Here is a 21,082-nt window from a genome sequence, read left to right as displayed (position 1 = left end):
AAACCCTTCCAGAGTTGTCAGCTATCAACCAGACATTTAATGGCAGTCAGCAAGGCCATGGTCTAAGTTTTTTCTCTGTATCCAATAGGAAGCAAAAACCCCTCCAGCGCCCCAGGAAGCTTATGTTTACTATCCATTGCAGTCCTTTTAATCTAATTATTTTATTTCACTAGGTCTTGTGCCCCATGTGGATTAGGAAAATGTGACTATCTTCCCAGAATCAGAGCTAAAGGTGGCAGCAGCCTTAAGGTACCATGCAAAAAAATAAAGTGGTCAAAGGAAGAAAGCTGTAGATACAAGCATGAGGAATCTAGTCTGAGATGAGAAGCACAAAGAAACAGAAAACATTTTCCAACCCACAACTCAAAAGGCCCCTTGAAAGATGGACGTACTTAGCTTCCTCCACTACCTCCACCTCAGCATGAGCTGTGATTGGTGCATTCGACTGGGCTCCAGTGGGGTCATCCACATTCAGCTCTCCATTGGTTGAGCTAACCACCTGAAACAGAAAGACAGACTGTGACAAGCACCAAGGCAATATGAGGTTCCTGCCAGGGCTAGGGCAGAGGTCACTAAGGGGATCTGGTCTCTGGAATATTTGTTTTCCTGGCCTAGGGGGCCTATTGTCCTAATTTAGAGCAAGATCCCAACAATGAGTACCTACTTTCTGTCAGGCACTCTGCTACACTAGCTACATGTGTATAAATTTAACACTCAAAATCTTATGGAAGAGGTCACTTTCTTTTCTTTTTTTAATTTTTGTTATTTATTTATTCATTTATGATTAGGTAGTAATAGCCACTCAGAGGTTTTGGAGTAGCTCGTAGGCTGGAATTGCCTGAAGTTTAATCTGTCTATAGGTGACATCTGTCTTAGAAATGACAGCTCAGTTTTTTGTTTTTTAAATCCTATTACTTTGTTTTAATGGATGGAAGCAATAAGAAATGACTTAACCAAGAGTTAAGTCACTGTAGACTTACAGGATAGAAATTTGTTCTAAATGTAACATATTACAAAAATGCAATAGTGCTTTACTAAATTGAAAATTAAAAATATAACTGCATAGTTGTGATATTTTCCTTTCTGTTTGAGTCAAGGTCTCACTACATAGCCCAGGCTGGACTCAAACTGATTATGTAACCCAGGATGGCCTTCAGCCTCGTATGTCCTGGGGTTACAGGCATGAACCACCACGTTTGGTGTCACAGCTGACTTAAATTCATTTCACTCTCTTGAACACAGTGGATAAACTCTACTCCTTTCAATTTATAATTGTATGGATTCAGTAATTGTGAACTTTAAAAAATATTCTGAAAAGGAAACCAAGAGTGGGCATCAGAGATAATAAACAATCACACTTTCCTTCAGAAACTTCTTCATAGCTTTTGACCACTGGTTTTGAAGTTATTTAATAAGACTGACATGTCCTCTCTGGTGAGAGGGAAGATGGTAAGGAAACACTTTCCCTTGGAAAGCCAGTCTTATTTCAACGACTTTTATTTCAGGTTCATTGTCATCCCACTCCTCACTGATGGTCCCCGGACTGTAAGTGGAAGCTCTCACTCCTGTCATCTGGTTAATGTGGACCCGATCAGGCTTCTCTTGCTTGTGCAGCTGCTTCTGCCACTTGGTTTCATTTCCAGCACATGATTCCTGTTTATGTGGGTGCTGGGGAGTGGGAAAAGGGACCCCGCTGGACAAACCATTCTGCTGTTAAAGATCTTGGCTGAAACATGGGAGAGAACCACAAAATAGGATAAATGGTTCGAATATCATAAGCCCATGGGTAAGTAACTTCTATTTGAGATTGTTCTTACAAGTTGAAAGTAAGAATTATTTAAAAAATATATAGGACAATAGTGAGTATAATACTTGGTATATAATAATGGAGGCGGCGGGGCTGGGAGTATGGCCTAGTGGTAAAGTGCTCGCCTCGTATACATGAAGCCCTGGGTTCGATTCCTCAGCACCACACACATAGAAAAAAGCCAGAAGTGGTGTTGTGGCTCAAGAGGTACAGTGCTAGCCTTGAGCAAAAAGAAGCCAGGGACAGTGCTCAGGCCCTGAGTCCATGCCCCAGGACTGGCAACAAAAACAAAACAAATAAACAAATAATGGAGGCGGCAAGATATAGCAAATAAAAATTGGGCTCTAAAATTAATCAGTTTTGGGCCTGAACCTCAGTCCCATCACTTACTTGCTGTGAGTCCTTGGGCAAGGTCCACAATCTTTCTATGCCCGAGTTCCCTAGTCTGTAAAATGGGGAAACAATGCTGCTTACCTAATGGAGTTGCTGTGCAAACAATCCACAAAAATGCCTATCCAGGGCTATATGTCATGATATATGGTAATAGTTCAAGAAATGCTTATTTTATTGTTATTCACCTGCTACAGTGTGTGTGTGTGTGTGTGTGTGTGTATGTGTGTGTACACACCAGTACTGGGGCTTGAACTCAGGGCCTTGAGTTCTTTCAGCTTTTTCTGCTCATAGCTGGTTCTCCACAACTTAAGCCACTTATCCACTTGGGGCTTTTTGCTGGTAAACTGGAAATAAGAATTTCTTGGGGGGCTGGGGATATGGCCTAGTGGCAAGAGCGCTTGCCTCGTATACATGAAGCCCTGGGTTCAATTCCCCAGCACCACATATATAGAAAATGGCCAGGAGTGGCACTGTGGCTCAAGTGGCAGAGTGCTAGCCTTGAGCAAAAGGAAGCCAGGGACAGTGCCTTGAGTCCAAGACCCAGGAATGGCCAAAAAATAAATAAAAAAATAAAAATAAAGCACAGCAACAGTGCCAGGCCTTGAGTTCAAGGCCCACAACGGGGAAAAAAAATAAAACAGAAAACAAAACCAAAAAAAAAAAAAAAAAAAGAATTTCTTGGATTTGTCTAGTTGGTCTGGTTTTGAAACTTGATTCTCAGATCTCTGCCTCCTGAGTAGCTAGGATTATAGGTGTGAACCACCAGTGCCTGAGTCTACAAATATTTATTCTTTTTTTTTTGCCAGACCCGGTGCTTGATGTCAGGGCCTAAGCACTGGCCCTGGCTTCTTTTTGCTCAAGGCTAGCACTCTGCCACTTGAGCCACAGCACCACTCTGGCCTTTTCTATATATGTGGTGCTGAGGAATTGAACCCAGGGCTTCATGTATATGTGGCAAGCACTCTACTACTAGGCCATATTCCCAGCCCAAATGTTTATTCTTATCTGTCTCTAGTTTTGGTGTCCTTACTAGCAGCTTAATTTGCAAAAATTTCCTCAATAATCATAGAGGAAGATGGGAGAAATATTTAGTATAGATAGCCTTTGGAGGAGACAGTGTACCACCTACCAGCAATTTACAGCCACCACTGTTTTAAATCAGACTAACTATGGTCCTTTTTTTTTTTTTAACTGTATTTTTTGTGTGTTTTCTTTTTGGTACTGGGGATCGAACCCAGGACATTGCACTTGCTAGGCAAGCGCTTTGCCACTGAGCTACATCCCAGCCCCTAACTATGGTTCTTATTAAGAACATAAATTATAAAAAAATTTAAATAACACCATATAGCTAGTGGAAAATATCTACAATATTAAAACTGGATTTGTTTAAGGGAGAGATAAACTTCTACCGGTCATCAAATTTAGTATCTCTGCTTAGTAAGAAACCCGACTTCTATCTTTTTTATTGTTTAATGTACCATGCATCATGGTCCATATTCACAAAAGTTACAACCCATCCTGACTTTATCTTTACATAACAAATACTATAGTGCATAGTATTCTCCTCCTGCAATAAACAGATTTCCTGTCAAGTGCAGTGGCTCATGCCTGTAATCTTAGCTACTCAGGAGGCTGAGATCTGAGGATCATAGTTCAAAGCCAGACCAGATAGAAAAGTCTATGAGACGCTTATATCCAATTAACCACCAGAAAACTAGAAGTGGTGCTGTGGCTCAAGTAGCAGAGCACTAGCCTTGAGCAGTTCATGTCCTAAGTTCATGGCCCACGACCGATGACCAAAAAAAAAAAGAAGAAGAAGAAGAAGAAGGCTGAAGGCAGGATTTGGCCCATTGGCTATGTATTTCACCCCTACTAACAATTGTTTTTTTTTCTTTTTCTTCCCCTGTGCATGTATTCTTAAACATTTAAAAACAGAACTGGGGTATATGACCTTTGACATGAGACTAAAACATGATTCTGGGAAATTACTTTGCTAATGGTTCTTTCTCTGGAACTTCTTTGAATTAAATCTCCTTGATAGTCGTCAAATCTTCTTAAGTTTCTCCTATTTTTAATCTATCTCTCTACTTTTTCAGAGACTTCTTCATATTTTAACCTAATTGAGGCTTTTTTCCAGTTTCTCCGAATGACAAGATCTTTCAGAGAATCCACTCGTTTGTGACAGCCCAGCCCAGAAGATCAAGCCTATCAAGCTGTGCTGTGTTTCTACACATGATGGGTTCACCGTATTCCTCAACTGGTGGTGTCACTTATCAGTAGGAGGAAAATATTTTGCTCAAGACTTTAAAACAGTCAGGAAAAAAAAGTTAAGAGCTACAAGAGGGTCCTCATACTAAACAGCAAAGAAAAATTCAAACCAGTCCAAACAAAATCAGAAATAATTTTCCAAGACCACACTTAATCCAGGAAGAAAAAAGGAAATTCCAACTTCTTGGATACCACTCAGAAACAAGTGACTCACACCAACAAATACTCTCAGATTATCATGTGCTGAAGCACACATGATGGAATGAGCTACATATGCAGTTCTCTAGACCTCTATCCCCCAAATATGGTATGCTTCAGGATTCTATGATTCACAGGCTTGATACCTAACACAATTCTACCTCGCTGCTAGTTTTGTAGTCTGTCATACGTGGATCTAGGTTGTAGGGCAAGTGTAACTCAGTCTCAGAAATCAACAAGAAGCAACTATTTCATTGACTCTTACCCAAGTTGACCTAGGCAAAAATCAGTGTATAGATAGCTAACTATAAGCAGCTCACCCTCTGTTACATGTCCATTCAAAAGGAACCCAAGTTTCCAAAGCAAGCCAGCATTCTACCAAGTCAGGCTGGGGAGGCCAGGAGGAAGAAATAAAGGCAGTAAGTACCTGCACTGATCCCCCATGGCGGTCTGCAGCCAAGTGAGACGTCAGGTATGAGGTATTGGTCTGCCGGCTGGGCTGGATTTCCCACTCTCCTCGGCGCTCTGACGATGCAGTCTGCTCAGGCATTAGGAAGCATGAGAGCAAGATATGGAAGGAAAGGTGAAGCAACAGCAAGCGATAACAAAAATCAAGTACATTAGTGCCTCTGTAGGGTTTTTTTGTGTGTGTGCGTGTGTGTGTGTGTGTGTGTTTTAGATCTTAAACTAACAACTGCTGCGAAGCATTGAGAAAGTTAGTGTGGCTACATTCACTTTCACTTCAACCTCATGAGCCAATACTCTATACCACACCATCCTCATCCAGACACACAAAAGGGGAAGGAGAGCCAACCAAAAGCTGGAATCATCTTTTAGCTTCCATACTGGTAAAATTCCAGGAGTCACTAAGCAGATCATATTCAGAATTTTAAGATTCTTAAAGATGGGGCTGGGAATGTGGCTTAGTGGTAGAGTGCTTGCCTAGCATGCATGAAGCCCTGGGTTCGATTCCTCAGTACCACATAACAGAAGAAGCCAGAAGTAGCGCTGTGGCTCAAGTAGTAGAGTGCTAGCCTTGAGCAAAAGATGCTCAGGGACAGTGTCTAAGCCTTGGGTTCTAGCCCCAGGACTGGGGGGAAAAAAGATTCTTAAAGAAACAGTCATTTCACTGACCAAAAATCTATCTACCTAGATAGCAATCAGTGGAGAAAATTCCTGCATTTAGCATAAAATAATATCTTTTCCTTGACTAGGGAGCCTACTACTGTCAAGATTAACCTCCAGGAGACTTTCTACAGACATGAAATCAGCAGTGGCTAGAATATGCTTTTGTAGCGAAAAGAACGAACAAATTATCTTTTCAAAAGCAGGTTCATCTGTTAAGAATAAGGAGAGATGAGGAATAAAAATAAGGCTTTTTTTCCCCTTCTAGTTCATAACCTCTAATTTGGAATGAAAAAGAGTTTCCTAATTGACATGACCACTATGAATTCTTATCTTCCAGAAAGGAACAGGCAAATCTTTTCTCAGCAAAAGGACATTGCGTCCACCTTTGCTGCCATTCAGGCTCTCTTCATTCCTTCTTTACCTGTTTTTTAGATCTCATACTATTCTGATCTTGCTCATATGTGACTTTGGTTCTGAAGAATCTGTATTAGGTGCCTCTTCCCCTGGCTGAGGAGGTGTTAGCATCATGATGCTCAGCTGTTACAGTCCTAAGGCTCTACAAAAATGAAAAATGAGTAGTTGGAGAGGCAGCAGTGAGGGATTAGTAAATCAGATTTTAATTGCTGCTAGTATTAGAAATAGCAGCAGGGGATGGGATGGAGATTGCTGCTCTGCATGAAAACCAGTAAGAAGCCTATGAATCTTAAAGACATTTTCATAACCATTAATTCTGTGTTCTATTTAAAAAAAGAGAAGGAAGAGAGGATGTAGTGGTCTGAAGCTCTATATTCACTCTCTGCCTCCAGGACTTCCCTGACAAGAGTTGTTTAAAGCTCACCTTTAAGTCACCTCAAAAGTATTTCCCATAAACCACGTGCAACTCACTCATTAATGCAATTGAAATCACCTAGGTGACAGCACTGTAAAGGATCCTGCCCATGTATTCTCTTGTATTGCTCAGGGAATGAGCAGATTCTATAAGAAAGCAGCTGTATTAACTTGCTTGCTATGTAATTTTACAAAAGAGAGGTCTGGTTTTGTACTGTTAATCACACTAGAGTACAAACTACTCCAGTGTCCCCTCTGCAATCTCCCCCCACCTTGCCGCCCAAATTAAGTCTTACTAAATTTCTCAGGCTGACTGCTAACTTGAATTCCTCCTATCTCAGCCTCCTCATTAGCTGGGATTATAGATGTGTGCTACTATGCTGGTTTCCTTCCACCAATATTTTTTTTATAGACATTCATTCAGATGCTTCATTTTCTAAAATAAAGTGGCAGTGTATATCCTATTCACACTATTTTATTAATTTATTGCTATAATGTATATGTCCACAGAACACAATCTCATTTATTCAGATGACTAGAGAACTGAGACTAAATCTGCTCTTTTAATATTAGAAGTAAAATCTATAGATATTACTAAGAAAACTATTATCTATGAGTGATAGTCCTTTCAGTTCCATTTGAGACTTTGTATTTTTTGTAATATTTTAAAAGAATTTTAAGCTCTGGAATTATATGATTCTGTCAGTTGTCAAAAAAAAATTAAATGCTAAAAACCACCAAGACAAAGGATGCAAACCTGGTGGTAGAGTGCCAGCCAATGAGCAAAAGTGTTAGATACCAAGTTTGAATCCCAGTCTTGAACCAACAAAACATCCAGACATTTATTTCCAAGCTATTTAAGAGGTCTATGACACAAACAGGTCAATTGCTGCTCTCATCAGTACTGTTGATACATTGGTTTTTCAGGCAGATAAAACTGAAAAAGTCTGGGGATATAGTTTAGTGATAGAGTGTTTGTCTAGCTTGCACAGGCCCTGGGTTTAATTCCCAGATTTGGGGTAGGAGTGTGTGTGTGCGCAACACACGTTGCAGGGGATAAACAAGCACCTTGTGCAAGCTAAGCAGGTGCTCTACTACTGACTATACCCCTAACCTCCATATGCCCTTCAGCCAGGAACCAGGGACTCACTAGCTACGCTACCTGGCTAGAGATAGACCTGGGTCGACTGTGGTTTCAGAAGAAAAAAGGCAGAAAAGTTTTTGAGACACCAATTAGTTAGCAAAAAGCTGTACTGGAGACTGGTTCAAGTGGAAGAGCTCAAGCCATGAACAATCAAACTGAGGGGACATGTGGCCCTAAGTTCAAACCTCACAGTACCAGCTCCCCACAAGGCAGAGAGATAGATCAATTATTAATAATTATAAACAGTATTTCCAATCTTACTGAAATTAGTTTAACTTTATAATGCTACTGTCTGATTCACAAAGCTTGTTTATAGAAACTTTCTGGTTGGCAGAATTGAGACTTTTATTTGAACGAAAATAGAAAATCCTTTCTCTTTTTTCTTTTGGTACTGGGGCTTGAATTCAAGGCATGACACTTGCTAGGCAGGTACGCTACTGCCCAGGATACCATGCATGTATTCATACTTGATTTGAACCCAGGGTCTCAAGCTTGCCAAGCAGGCAGTCTACTACTTGAGCTGCTGTTTCAGTTTCTTTTGGGGTTATTTTGGGAATAGGGTCTTGTTGTATACACTAGCTGGTCTGGACCACAATCCTATCTTGTGCTTCCCTTTGTTGCTGGAATGATAGGTGTGTACCAATATTCCCAGCCACATGCTTCCCCAGGGGCTTAGGAGAGCAGGCATGTGCTACTACATCCAGTCACTGACTGAGATGAAGTCTCGGGAATTTCTGTGCTGGGCTGGTTTCAAAACTAACTTTTCATTTAGTTAGGATTATAGGATTGAGCCACTGTGTGCAGCTGGGGCTGGTTACTCTTTAGACAGGATCTCACTTCTGCTGAGATGCATGTTTGGATGGCAATATGTCTATTTATACTTTCACAAAGCTAGGATGACAGGCATGCACCACTGCATTCAGCTATTGGTTAAGAAAGGGTTTCATGGGCTGGGGATATAGCCTAGTGGCAAGAGTGCCTGCCTCGGATACACGAGGCCCTAGGTTCGATTCCCCAGCACCACATATACAAAAAATGGCCAGAAGCGGCGCTGTGGCTCAGGTGGCGGAGTGCTAGCCTTGAGCGGGAAGAAGCCAGGGACAGTGCTCAGGCCCTGAGTACAAGGCCCAGGACTGGCCAAAAAAAAAAAAAAAAAAAAAAAAAAAAGGGTTTCATGAACTACTTTTGCCCACACTGGTCTTGAAATGTGGTCCTCACTAATAACTCAGCCTCCCAAGTAGCTGGGATTACTAGCATGAGCCAGCAGAATCCAACAACAGCAAACCATTTTTTTTTTTTTTTTTTTTTTTTTGCCAGTCCTGGGCCTTAGACTCAGGGCCTGAGCACTGTCCCTGGCTTCTTTTTGCTCAAGGCTAGCACTCTGCCACTTGAGCCACAGCGCCACTTCTGGCCATTTTCTATGTATGTGGTGCTGGGGAATCGAACCCAGGGCTTCATGTATACTAGGCAAGCACTCTTGCCACTAGGCCATACTCCCAGCCCCCAGCAAACCATTTTTAAACCTTTTTTGTTCTTTTGTGCCAGTATTGAGGCTTAAACTCAAAGAGCCTTGCACTTTTGGTTCTTCTTGGTCAAGCTAGTGCTCTACAGAAACAAAAACCAGAGTTCCATTTGCAGCTTTTTGATGGTTAGTTGGAGATTGAGTCTCAAGGACTTTTCCTAGTGGAGCCTGGCTCTCCTTCAATCTTTTTTTTTTTTTTTTTTCCCCAGTCCTGGGCCTTGGACTCAGGGCCTGAGCACTGTCCCTGGCTTCTTCCCGCTCAAGGCTAGCACTCTGCCACTTGAGCCACAGCGCCGCTTCTGGCAGTTTTCTGTATATGTGGTGCTGGGGAATCGAACCTAGGGCCTCGTGTATCCGAGGCAGGCACTCTTGCCACTAGGCTATATCCCCAGCCCATCCTTCAATCTTAATACACATGTGGATTGGAATTTTTTTTTTTTGGTCTGCGACTGGAAGTTGGACTAGGTATCTGACACTTGCTCACTGGATGGTGCTCTATGACCTGAGCCACTCCTCCAATCCCCCTGAAGTCTTTTTCATCTCCAAGACCATTGCCTGGCTTCTACCACTTTCTGCACATAAAAGACCTACTTAAAAATCTTTAGACCTTATATTCCTTCTGAAATTAAGAATCAAATGTCTACCACAGCATTCTAGGAGCTTCATCAAACAGTCCTAACCATTTTCCAAGCCTAGATTTCCTTTATTCATGTCAACTATTTTAGCAAAATCAACCTAGATGCATTTGCTGCTGTTTATGTATTCTTTTTGGTTGGAATGCCTTGGCTACCAATTAATTCTTCTTAGAGTATTTCATGCAACTTCTGTCATGAAATAGTCTGTCATGCTCTGACGAGGTGAAGTGTCTCCATGTTCCATTCCCAAGTGACAATATTTGGAACGCTTTTTCTATTGTTTTGTGTTATACTTATCTGGCTACCTAGTGTACCCACGTGCCAGCTCTTTGAAGACAAGGACTCTTATCATGTTATCTACAGGATGTTTTCACCAGATGTTTCACTATGTACCTTTGGCAAAATGTGTGGCTTGGTGCATTAAAGAGGACGCTTGGCTCGAGATCTTTCCCAGCAGGACTTTGCATTCCTGGTAAATGGATTTCTAACATCCAGCTTTGTTTTTTTCTTCTCTTTTTGTGCCAATCCCAGGTTTGAACACAGGGCCTAGATACTGTCCTTGTCCCTGAACTGCCTTTGTTCAATCAAGTCTAGTGTTTTTGACCCTCAGCTCCACTTCTGGTTTTTGGTGGTTAATTGGAGGTAAGAGTAACATGGGTTTTCTTGACCAGGCCTGCTTCAAACTGCAATCCTCAGATCTCAGCTTCCTGAGTAGCTAGGATCACAGGTAGAAGCCACCAGTACCCGGCTTCCCGGCTTTTTTCTTGTTTTCCCCCTTCTCTTTTGGTGCTGGGACCAGGACTTAAACTCAGGGGCTTTTTGTTCACAACTGGCATTCTAGCACTTATGCCATGCCTCTAGTCCAGCACTTTTTTTTTTTTTTGGGGGGGGGGTCAGTAATGGGGCTTGAACTCAGGGCCTGAGCACTGTCTCTGAGCCTTTTCACTCAAGGCTAGTGCTCTACTACTTGGAGCCACAGCTCCACTCTTAGTTTTCTGGTAGTTAACTGGAGATAAGAGTCTTACAGACTTTCCTGCCTGGGCTGGCTTTGAACCACGATCCTCATATTTCAGCCTCTGAGTAGTTAGGATTATAAGGAGTGAGCCACCGGCACCTGGCTTTAGTCTGGCGTTTTTTTTTTTTTTTGCCAGTCCTGGGCCTTGAACTCAGGGCCTGAGCACTGTCCCTGGCTTCTTCTCGCTCAAGGCTAGCACTCTGCCGCTTGAGCCACAGCACCGCTTCTGGCGGTTTTCTGTATATGTGGTGCTGGGGAATCGAACCTAGGGCCTCGTGTATCCGAGGCAGGCACTCTTGCCACTAGGCCATATCCCCAGCCCCAAGTCTGGCGTTTTTGTTTGTTGAAAGTTTTAGAGTCTCATGTCCTTGATGGGTATTAGCCTCCAGAATAGCTAGAATTACAGAAATGAGTCAATGGTGTCAAGTGAATGTGTGCATTTCTATTTACTATTCTTTTTTTTTTTTTTTCCCCACTCCTGGGCCTTGGACTCAGGGCCTGAGCACTGTCCCTGGCTTCTTTTTGCTCAAGGCTAGCACTCTGCCACTTGAGTCATAGCGCCACTGCTGGCCATTTTCTGTATATGTGGTGCTGGGGAATCGAGCCCAGGGCTTCAAGTATACGAGGCAAGCGCTCTTGCCACTAGGCCATATCCCCAGCCCCTACTATTCTTAACCTATATACTTGTACCTGTGCATCTATGAGATGATATATTTTTAAATATTTTCTTGTAAAAAATGTCTGTTCATATGAAAAAAATGAGGTCAAGAGGAAGGGCGGCAAGCTAATTTGTTGTGTGGTAACATATATAATCTATTATTTTCTTCATTTGTTTACTGGGGCTTCTAGGTTTTTGCCTATCAATTTAAATTCTATATATTTAAAAATCCAGAACTAAAGAACAAGTGGCAGAGCTGTGAGCAAAACAAGCCAAATGCGAGTGCAAGGCCCTGAGTACAAGTCCCAGTACTGAACACAGGTACAGATATAGATACACAGACATACATAGACACACACACAGTTAAAAATCCTTTGTCATATTACTTCACAGTCAATTAGCCTTTTCTCCCCTTATTTTTCTCTTTTGCAGTGCTGAGAATTACATTCAGGCCACCTCAAGCATGATAGGCAAGCAAGTGCTCCAACACTGAGCTACACCCTTCATCCATTTCTACAAATGTTCTAGATCACTAGTGTTCCAAAAAACTAGCACTGAAGGAGAGATAGCACAGTCTTTTCATTGCAGGTCTGTCTTGATCCCTGACACCTCTAGAATTTGTCTGGGTACAGACTGGCAACAAGTAATGTGAAGATTCCAGTTTACACCCAGGTCAGCTGGAAATTCAAATTACCCCCCCCCCTTTTTTTTTCTTTTAATTAGTGAGAACAGACCAGAATTGGCATAAGCTTCAAACTGAATTGCAGATGAAACTGAAGTGGACTAACTGGTATAATGAGCCAGTAACAGACTGTCTCCTATCTTGACTCACAGCCAGTCCCTCTTTCAGTCAGCACCCTCTGCCAGGTCCAGATTCTTTACATTACATGCCTCCTAAGAGGCACCTTGGCCACATCTCAATCCAACTACATATGCCTCGAAGGTTGCTAGGATTTCACATTAAACCTGTGAGAAATGGCAATCCTTTTCCTGTAATTCCACAGTAGACAACAATAGTGAGAAAATGGAGAACTTAGGTTTTAATATTAACTATGAAGAATGGGCTTGGCTGAAATGATGAAGGACCAACACATACCTGATTTCGAAGAGGCTGCTGTTGTGATGGCCGATCCCTGTGTGTGTGGCTTTCTCGAGTTACTGCGGATGCACCAGAATCTACATGAACTGACCCTACTGGAGTAGGCTGAAAAAATAAGAATCAAATAGGAAAAACAAGTCTAACCCAATGTCTCTGTAAGAGACAGTATCATTCTACATCTCACAAGACATTAGTAATATTTTTCAGCTGTTTCAATATATGCTAGCATAGAGGTTCTGTGGGGCCTGGGAAGAAGTATGAATCCAAGTATCCTAGGGTGCTGGGTTCCACTCCTAGAGAAAGAAGCCAAATATCTTCACAGCACCAACTTGTGAAATGTTCTAACAAAACTGACAATCCTCCCTCCCCCTTCCAAAAAAAAAATCCCAAACCAAACTAAACTAAATTGGCTTAAGCTAAGTATCATGGCTCAAGCCTGTAATCCTAGCACTTGGGAGGATGAGGCAGATTATAAGTTTGAGGCTAGCATTGGCTAACACATTTAGCCCTGGTTTCCTTACAATTCCACTGAGTGTGGTGGTTCATGCCTGTAATCCTAGCCACACAGGAGGTGAAGACTGGGAGGAATGTAGTTTGAAGTTTGAGACGACAAATATAAGACCTATTCGGCAGGGAGGAACTAAAGAGGCTAGGAATGTGGCTAAAGTGGCAGAGTGCCTGCCAGGCAAGTATAAGGTCCCTCAAACCCCAGTTTGACAAAAAAAAAAAAAAAAAAAAAAGCCTAACTCCTAATTCAAAATCTTATGAGAGCAACTTACGGCAACAATGTGAAAAGACTGACACATGTAAAGTCTACAATCAAAGCAATTTACCTCCCTAAATACTTAAGCAGAAAGAGAAGCAGAGGCAGTGCTGGTCTGAAAAAGGAATTACATGGTAAAAAGAAGACACTTACAATAGGTCTCCCAACCCAATCGTAGGCATAGTCAAAGGTGTAGCCTTTCCTTTCAAAAAGGTCTGTGAAGAGGGTCCGTAAATACTCATAATCAGGTTTTTCAAAGAAGTCTAATCGCCTGACATATCGAAGGTAGGTTGCCATCTCCTCTGTTAGGAAAGAGTTTTGTAAAGGTTATGCTCATTAGCTAAACTTCCCATGGAGCTAAGGTATGGCTCAGAGGGATATTTGCAGATTGCTTGAAATTAGTAACTTCTTTATGGACCAAATAAAAGTAGTAAGTTACCTTGGTCTGATTAAGAATAAAAGGAAATGTAAATTATGTGGAAAGCATTCTACAACAGCAATGGACTTGGTCTACTTCGAAGCTTCAATCACACTGGAGTATCCTTTCAGCATCCTACCTGGGAAGTTCTCACAGAGTGCTTCAATGGGAGTATTCCTTTTGGTGTCACCAATTTTTTGATATCTCTCTTTTAATGTATCAGCCTGTGGAAAGTAAAGAAAGGAAGTTACTCAGAAAGAGGTGCTAGGTCTGGGTGGTTCAATGTTCTCAGACACAATGGTTGTTTTGTTCAAACTGGCAAGATGTGAGTTAGTCAACCTCAGTTTTTTTTTTTCTAACACTAACAAATAAGCACATACAGAGACACATACACATATATGTGCAAACATTTGCTGGGTTCTAGAAAGTTACTTGCAAATTTGTCTAGCGATAAATGCCATTAAGTATGAGATGTTTAGCTGGAACAAGAAAACAGAAATATGTTACAATATTTTGGAAGTTGAAGAAGCTTAGTAAACTCTCATGGCTCTAGGAGATCAAGTAGTGATTCAGCCATCCTGCTCTAAAAAGCACTGTCTAATACATGTGAGCAAAACAAATACAATTTCACTATATGCATACTGAAAAGTTGAATAGGAAAAAAAGACCAGAAATGAAAAAAAAAGACCCTTCAGGGCTGGGAATGTGGCTTAGCAGTAGAGTGATTGCCTAGCATGCATGAAGCCTTGAGTTTGATTCCTCAGCACCACATAAACAGAAAAAGCTAGAAGTGGCGCTGTGGCTCAAGTGGCAGCGTGCTAGCCTTGAGCAAAAAGAAGCCAGGGACAGTGCTCAGGACCTGAGTCCAAGCCCCAGGACTGGCAAAAAGAAAAAAAGACCCTTCAGTTTTATTAGAGCAATTCACAAGAAAAGAGTTATTTGTGGTATAGGTGTGGCTAATGGCAAGTGTGGAGTGTCAGGACCTTGAAGAGCTGAAATATACAGTATACTTAGGATTATACACAGAGCATTTGGTCCTTGGACCAACAATGGTCTCTTGAGGGATATTCATAAGGCTTTATCTAGTCTGCATCATCCAGAATTAAGCAACAAGTTAATCTAAAGAAAGTTGGAGAGATTTAAAAATCTATCACTGCCATCAAAATAATTCATGAACCATGAGAGAATTTCAAGCAATTAGTAATACTGTACAATAATGCCTTTGTTTTGGCTATGTGATGAGCAAATACTTAAAGCTGCTGGGCTCAGGATATAGCTCAGGTGGTGCAAGCGTGAGACCCTGGGTTTGATCTGAAGGAAAAGAGAAAGAAAGGGAGGGGAAGAAAAGAAGGAGGAAGGGAGGTCATTTTAAAAATTAAATTCCTCCAAAACAAATCCTCAAAGAACCAACTGCCCCCCAACAAATGGGCTAAAGACCTAAAAAGAGACTTCTCCGAAGAGGAAACAAGAATGGCCAAGAGACACATGAAGAAGTGTTCAACATCACTGGCCATAAAAGAAATGCAAAACAACACTGAGATTCCAGTGTTCCCAGTAAGAATGTCCATTATCAAGAAAAGTAATAACAACAGATGCTGGAGGGCATGTGGCCAAAAGGACACCCTACTACACGGTTGGTAGGAATGTAAACTGACTCAGCCACTCTGGAAAGCGGCATGGAGTTTCCTCAAAAGGCTAAACATAGACATCCCCTATGACCCAGCAGTGCCACTTTTGGGCATTTACCTCAAAGATTACAAGCAAGAGCACATTAAAGCCACCAACACAACAATGTTCATCACAGCACAATTTGTGATTGCTAAAATATGGAACCAGCCCAGATGCCCCTCAGTAGATGAGTAGATCAAGAAAATGTGGTACATGTACACAATGGAATTCTATGCCTTTATCAGAAAGAATGACATTGCCCCATTTGTAAGGAAATGGAAGGACTTGGAAAAAAAAATCATACTAAGTGAAGTGAGCCAGACCCAAAGAAACAAAGACTCTATGGTTTCCCTCACTGAGAATAATTAGTACATGTCTAGGATAGTCCTAACAGAGGATTACAAAAGCTCAATAGCTGTGTCCATGCTAAACAAAATGAACTCCAAGATATGGAAACAAATGGTTTATCATTGTTATTTTCAATATACCATGTGAAATTATGCCCTTTTTCTTTTGTCTTTCCTTCCCGTGGTTTTACCCCTGATATCACTGTAACTGATTTTTTGTACTCTGGATATTATATATGTGTACTGGAACTAGAAAAGGGAAAGGGAATACCAAAATGGAGAGGCAAGGGATAAAAAGAGAAACCAATACAACAGCAATACTTACAAAACTATATGTGTAAACCAACTGTACAACTCGTGGGAGGGGAGGGAAATGGGAAGGCGGGGGGAAATGAGGGAGGAGGTAACAAGTTGGATAAGAAATGTACTCACTGCCTTATGTATGAAACTGTAACCCCTCTGTACATCATTTTAACAATAAAGAAATGAAAAAACCAGGGCTGGGAATATGGCCTAGTGGCAAGAGTACATGCCTCGTATACATGAAGCCAAGGGTTCAATTCCCCAGCACCACATATATAGAAAATGGCCAGAAGTGGCGCTGTGGCTCAGGTGGCAGAGTGCTATAGCCTTGAGCAATAAGAAGCCAGGGACAATGCTCAGGCCCTGAGTTCAAGCCCCAGGACTGGCAAAAAAAAAAAAAAAAAGAAATGAAAAAACCATTCTGTCACTATCGATGAGAAGATGCTTATGAATGACTAGAAGACTCTGGAATGAGATATAAAGAGAGAAACTTAAAGGCAAGGAAAAAAAAAATCTTCTTGAACAGAGTGAGGAGCTGAGGTTGTAGCTCAGTGGTAGAACATTTGCCTAGCATGTGTCAGACACTGGATTTGATCCCTATCACTCAAAGAGAAAAGAAGGGTGGAGGGTGAAGATAAAGAAACCTTACTTTCTAGGACAATATCCTAGAAAGCACAGCAAAAAGAATGAATCATTCTGCCCTTCTGGAGGGAGGGGGTGTAGGAGTTCCCCAAGCTAGATTCTTTCTACACTAATAAATTGAAAAAAATGTACAATTAAAGTATCTCACGTTTACCTATTTAAAAGACTTAAGGTGGGTTAGAAGCTCACCATTTCCCAGTCAATAGCCAGAGACACAGCAATTATAATGCTTATGATTATATTGTTTTGATATCAATCTAACAGATCTTGCAAGCAATGGCTAGTTTCTAACATGGTATTTATTTAATAATGCATTTGAACAACAATGTTAAATCTGGACTTTCATTTTAGTCAGGTGGGTGCACAGCTTACACAGGATGAACAAATAGTTTCCATTTCCCCTTAGGAGCATACCCTGCTGGCTTTTCTGGTAAAATGTGTAGCAGCTGCTGTCATCAATTTGTTCCAGAAATTCCCTGACATTCTGGGAACACTCCTCCTGCTACCTAATGGTAGTGGAGGAGGGAGAGCAATGCAGAGAAGGCAGCACTGCCAAGGCTTTGAGACAATAAGAGGAAAAATTTTGAAAAACTCAAACCAAAGAGGAAAGGATTAAGAATGTGAAGAAGACAAATGGGAACAGCACAAAGCTCCCAAAACCCAGGTGGACATTTCCATGATGGGCTAATGTAACCAATCTCTGTTTCTCGTCTCTGCAGACAATCTCCCCCTTTGTGTTTCTTAGAGACACCAAGTCAACAGCCCCCGCGTTAACAAATGAGCACTTTCAAGGATACCTTGAGTCCTTGCCAGGGTAGGCTGCCTCGGAGGAAATACATGAACATATGGCCTAGGGCTTCCAAATCATCACGCCGGCTTTGCTCTAAAAGGGAAGACAGATCACACATTATGTTTGCAGTTATTAAAGCAGAAAGAGGTTCAAAACTAAGTAATCCTTTCAGAAACCCTTCTGCTCTGGAAAGGCTCTGCTGACTAATTCTCTGAATATCTAAATCAGGAGTGGTACTTTAGATCAAAACCAAAAACAAGTGCAGGCTTCTTTTTGTCTGTTGCTGGCAGATAAATAGCAAGTAAAAGGAAATAAGCCTAAATTAAAGCCAAGCTCCAGTCGCTAAACAGTGAGTAAACCATTCCTCACTCGATGTTATCACCTGCCTGGAAAGTGAGATAACAAAAATGAAATGCTATTTCCAGTCCATAGGCTACAATTACCCTCTCTCTGGTTACCACCAGGGAAAGGGAACAGAAGATTAAGCAGCTGAGGCTATTAAATAGTCCATTCTGGCTAGGAAAGGACACAAGCCACAGAAATGTCCGGTGGACATGTTCAGCCAATATTTATCGACCATACAAGTTTATATGCTAAAATTCAGTTTCATACAAGAAAACATCAGTGCATTCTTAGTTCATATTCCATTTGTGCTGCAGACACATAGAACAGAACTTGGGAATTCTTGGAAATTAACTAAAACAAGCTGAGTAAGGATGATGGCAGAATATTTTTTTAAAAAACTTCTGCTAAATACCTTAAACATTCTTTGGATGTCAGAGTGAATATAGTATATGTTTTTATTTCTGATTTGCTAATTAAGTATGGTTCATGGAAGATGTTTTATGTATTCATTTTTCAAAATCATGTTTAGAGTTTTAACAAAAGAAATTTTAAGAGCAAAATGTAAGAGGGCACCTCCAATTGTATTTTTATTCTTATGTTTTTGCCAATCCTGGGGCTTGAACTCAGGGCCTGGGCACTGTCCCTTATCTTCTTTTACTCAAGGCCAGCACTCTACTACTTGAGCCACAGCGCTACTTCTGGCTTTTTCTGTGTATGTGGTACTGAGGAATTGAACCCAGGGCTTCATGCATGCTAGGCAAGCACTCTACCACTAAGCCACATTCCCAGCATCTGTAATTTTTTTTCCCCTGTGATAGGGTCTTGATATATAGCCCAGACTGGCCTCCAATCTTCTGCTTCTTCTTCCCAAGTGCTAGGTTTACAAGCATGCACCATTAATTACCCTGGCCAGGCACTACCTTCATCTTGATGTGGGGTTCCTCCAGCTTTGCAAAAAGCAAAATCTAAGACTGTCATATAGGAAGAAAAGCTACCAAACTAAACTCAAAATAAAAAAGCACAACATGTTTCATTGCTTCATGAAAATATAGGAAATCTGTATAGGAAAAAATGAATAGACTCCACAGGTTAGATGAAGAAAGAAAACTTTCTAAATAGCAGTGTGAAAGGAAGATTTCAGAAAAATGGTTACTAATGGAAAGAGGGCCAGAGTAGTTGGCCTGCTTAGTCTGCACAAGACCCTGGATGCAATCTCCAACACAAAAAAAGGGAAGGGAAAGGAAAGCAGGCACCCTAACAGAAGATAAAAGCAAAACAAAACATCAACCCCAAATGAAACTAAAATGGCTGTCCCAATTGAAATTATCTTTAAAACAATGAAATAAACATGTACCAGCACCATGCATTGGTAGCTACCTAATGCCTGTAATTCTATTAGAATGGAGGCTGAGATCTGAAGATTGTTGTTTGAAGCCAGTCTAGGCCATTCCATGAGACTCTTATTTCCAATTAAACACCAAAAAACTGGAAGTGGAGCTGTAGCTCAAGCAGTAGAGCTCTAGTCTTGAGAGAGTGCCCAAGCCCTGTTCAAGCCTTAGTATATACGTATATACATACACACACAAGTGTACACACATACACACCAAAAACTAAACATCTGAAACTGGTCTACATCGTTTACATGAAATTTGCAATAAAATATATGTAATTGAAAAGCCAGGCACTGGTGGCTTGTGCCTGTAATACTAGCTACTCAGAAGGCTCAGATCTGTAGATTGCAGTTCAAAGCCAGCCTTAGGCAGGAAAGTTTGTGAGACTCTTATCTCCAATTACCACCCCCACCCCCCAAAACACAACAAAAACCCCAGAAGTGGTGCTGTGTAGAGCACCAGCCTTGAGCATAAAGAGCTCAGGGACAGTGCCCAGGCCTCAAGCTCAAGCCCCACGATTGACCAAAAAGTGTGTGTGTGTGTGTGTGTGTGTGTGTGTGTGTGTGTGTGTGTGTGTGTGTGTAGTATGTATAATTGAAAACAAAACCTATTATGTTCTAACAGAACATAAACAGGATAGAAAAACAGGGTGTACTAATACTTCCTACAAAGCAACAGAGAAACTGCAGCAATTTCTCACACTGATCACACTTCATCATCTCTCCATTTTTATATCCACTTCCTGTAACAAGAGGTCCCTGGATAATAAAATATTCTCTACACAAATGGCTGAATTTTAGTTGGGCACTAGAGGGCGAACTATCCTCATCTTCAGAATTAACAATGCTCCACAAGGGGAAAATTTCATAGCAAAGTCAATTATAAAATGAAGTTTTAAAAATTCAAATTTAATGTAATAATACAGCAACCTTAAAATCCTGAGAACCATAAATAAACAGCTGTGGAATATAGGATAACATGAAAAACAATAGTTCCTAAATCAGGTCAGGTTCTGGCTCATCCTTTCCATTAATTTAACTCAGTGAAATTAAGTATGGCCAAGTCATTTTAGGCCTCAATTTCCTCATCTAAAACAGTCAATTTGAACAATCACTTTTAAGGTCTAAATTCTAAAATAATTGATGACAAACCACTATGGAGTGAAAATAGGAACATACTTTTTACACTTTGGTTCTTTTGGGTGCCAGTCCTGGGGCTTGAATTCAAGGCCTGAGGGCACTATCCTTGAGCTACTTTGCTCAAGGCTAGCCCTCTACCACTGAAGTTACAGCTTCACTTTTGGTTTTTGATGGTTAATTGGAGATAAGAGCCTCAATGGAGTTTCCAGCCCACACTGGCTTTAAACCATGATCCTCAGATCTCAGCCTTCTGCTATAGCTAGGATTACAGGCTCTCTACACCTTTTTCTTATTCGTTATTCCCACATGCCCTCACTTGTTCAGGGAAGTCATTTTCATTTTCAAAGAAAAAAGGTTCTTCAACAACATAAAGGCTTACTTGCATGCTTTATCATCAGAAAGATGTGCTTGGTTTATCTTTAATTTTAAGCTTAATACAATTTTAGGTTAAATATATTTTGTTTAAAGATGACACGATTGTAACCCATTGTTTCTTACCCTAATTTTAACTACAACATAAACAAATTAGGCTGTCTCAATCAGGGCTTAACCAGTGGAGAAGATTTGGGAATGTGAGAGTG

The 21,082-nt window shown here is 41.1% G+C and overlaps 1 protein-coding gene across 4 annotated transcripts in view; it reads right to left on the bottom strand.

The window, feature by feature from the left end:
* Csnk1g1 (casein kinase 1 gamma 1) overlaps positions 1 to 21,082 on the bottom strand; it is a 138,237-nt gene that overhangs the window by 13,970 nt on the left and 103,185 nt on the right. The window contains exons 7-12 of one of the 4 annotated variants that reach the window (XR_007208837.1): positions 17,634 to 17,719; positions 14,016 to 14,100; positions 13,612 to 13,760; positions 12,693 to 12,800; positions 5,094 to 5,204; positions 30 to 499 (exon numbers count right to left, since the gene is read on the bottom strand). Coding sequence is in view for 2 of the 4 variants with exons in the window: in XM_048332843.1 (XP_048188800.1) it covers positions 393 to 499; positions 5,094 to 5,204; positions 12,693 to 12,800; positions 13,612 to 13,760; positions 14,016 to 14,100; positions 17,634 to 17,719 (646 nt within the window). In the remaining 2 variants the exon portion in view is untranslated. The remainder of the gene's footprint in view (positions 1 to 29; positions 500 to 5,093; positions 5,205 to 12,692; positions 12,801 to 13,611; positions 13,761 to 14,015; positions 14,101 to 17,633; positions 17,720 to 21,082) is intronic. The other 3 variants (XM_048332843.1, XR_007208838.1, XM_048332844.1) reach the window with 3 other exon arrangements.

The sequence above is a fragment of the Perognathus longimembris genome, chromosome 23 (genome assembly GCF_023159225.1).
Source record: "Perognathus longimembris pacificus isolate PPM17 chromosome 23, ASM2315922v1, whole genome shotgun sequence".
NCBI lineage: Eukaryota > Metazoa > Chordata > Mammalia > Rodentia > Heteromyidae > Perognathus > Perognathus longimembris.
Note: the sequence above shows the minus strand (reverse complement) of the source record. Positions and strands in the feature narration are given on the sequence as shown.